Source organism: Austrofundulus limnaeus, unplaced genomic scaffold, assembly GCF_001266775.1.
Source record: "Austrofundulus limnaeus strain Quisiro unplaced genomic scaffold, Austrofundulus_limnaeus-1.0 Scaffold47, whole genome shotgun sequence".
NCBI lineage: Eukaryota > Metazoa > Chordata > Actinopteri > Cyprinodontiformes > Rivulidae > Austrofundulus > Austrofundulus limnaeus.
The window spans coordinates 2276632-2277998 of NW_013952449.1; the positions used below are offsets into that span (position 1 = coordinate 2276632).

General features: G+C 38.0%; 1 protein-coding gene across 1 annotated transcript in view; it reads left to right on the forward strand.

Annotated features, from left to right (window-relative positions):
* szt2 (SZT2 subunit of KICSTOR complex) overlaps positions 1 to 1367 on the forward strand; it is a gene marked incomplete in the record, with an annotated part of 111681 nt that overhangs the window by 64146 nt on the left and 46168 nt on the right. Inside the window, 1 exon segment of the mRNA XM_014008071.1 lies at positions 49 to 146. Within this exon segment, the coding sequence (XP_013863525.1) occupies positions 49 to 146 (98 nt within the window).

Below are 1367 nucleotides of genomic sequence, written 5' to 3' on the forward strand. Positions count from 1 at the left end.
GTGTGTGTGTGTGTGTGTGTGGTGTGTGTGTGGTGTGTGTGTGTGTAGGAGGCAGGTGTCTCAGTTGGAGGAGGGGGATGCAGGAACTTTGCACCCTGTCTACCAGAACACCGGCCAGCTGTGGATCACTTTCATGGCTAAACTGGGTCAGTACCAAGGTTACTGTTTTGGATTTTTCATTAAAGTTTAGTATTTTCATTGTGACTTTTTCCTTTTAATTCAGTTAGTTTTAATAAGTTTTTACAGTGGATTTGCTAATTTTTATTAGTTATTATTGCATGTTTAATGCTTAGTTTTAGTTTAGTTTTTATTAGTTCTAGTAGTTTTTTATAGTTTGAACAAACATTTTTGCCAATGCATCCTCCAGCTTGTGATGTTCCTGTGAGTTAACTAACCAACAGCTATTTGGTCTCTAAAGCAGTCCATTAAAGCAACACCTTCCTAAAATAATCGTGTAACTCAATTTTGCCAACTAAAAACTTGGGTGATTATTTTAGGACGATGATAATAGTTGTTTCCAACCTGGTGCTACCTGTAGCTTGTTTACACTGGAGCTACTGAGAGAAGCTARCGTGAGATAGTGACAGTTAGCATCTTGGGTGAGCTTCATTCATGCAGTTTTTCCCTTGAGAAACATTCCACCTGTTTTATTACCTGTTTCCACTACAAGACGCTTTTAATTTTCTCACAGTCATATTCAAAGAAATCCCAAATCGGACTTTACTATTTTCTCCCAACTTTTGTTGTCGTCATTTTGCAGGTGATGAGGAGCAGTAGCAGACTGTAAACAGGTGACGTTACGGACCATGATGTGCCGTAAGTTACAGTTAATGTGAAACTGCTTAATTTGAAGGAAAAAAAGATTAGTTTAATCTATCCACACAGCTCAAAATAAATTGACAAACACTAAAACTAAGAATATTCTGTGTATAATTTCGGTTACTTTTAGTTAGTTTTGTAAAAAGAATATACAGTTTTAGTCAGTTATCGTTTTTTCATTTTATTACGGTTTTTATTTATTATGACCCCCTTACGCGAAGAGTAAGCAGGAGTCATATTTTTTTCGTACTGTTTATTTTTCTTCCTTTTTTTTCAGTGATTTTTAGTCAGCCGTAGCACAAAAACGGCTGCACTGGTCAACATGAAATTTGGCAGGGCTGTAGATGAGTCTGACCTACACTGCGCCAGCCAACAGTTTTACGATACACCCCATATTTGAGGAGGGGGCTCCTTTCAAAGTGGGGGTGTATGGACATGCAAAAATGCTTGTATACGTAACTCAAAAACTATTAAACATAGGAGCTTCAGATTGCTTTTGTTGTTTAACTCTGACGAGGGCCTATCCATCGGGTCCCCCCCAAACACCC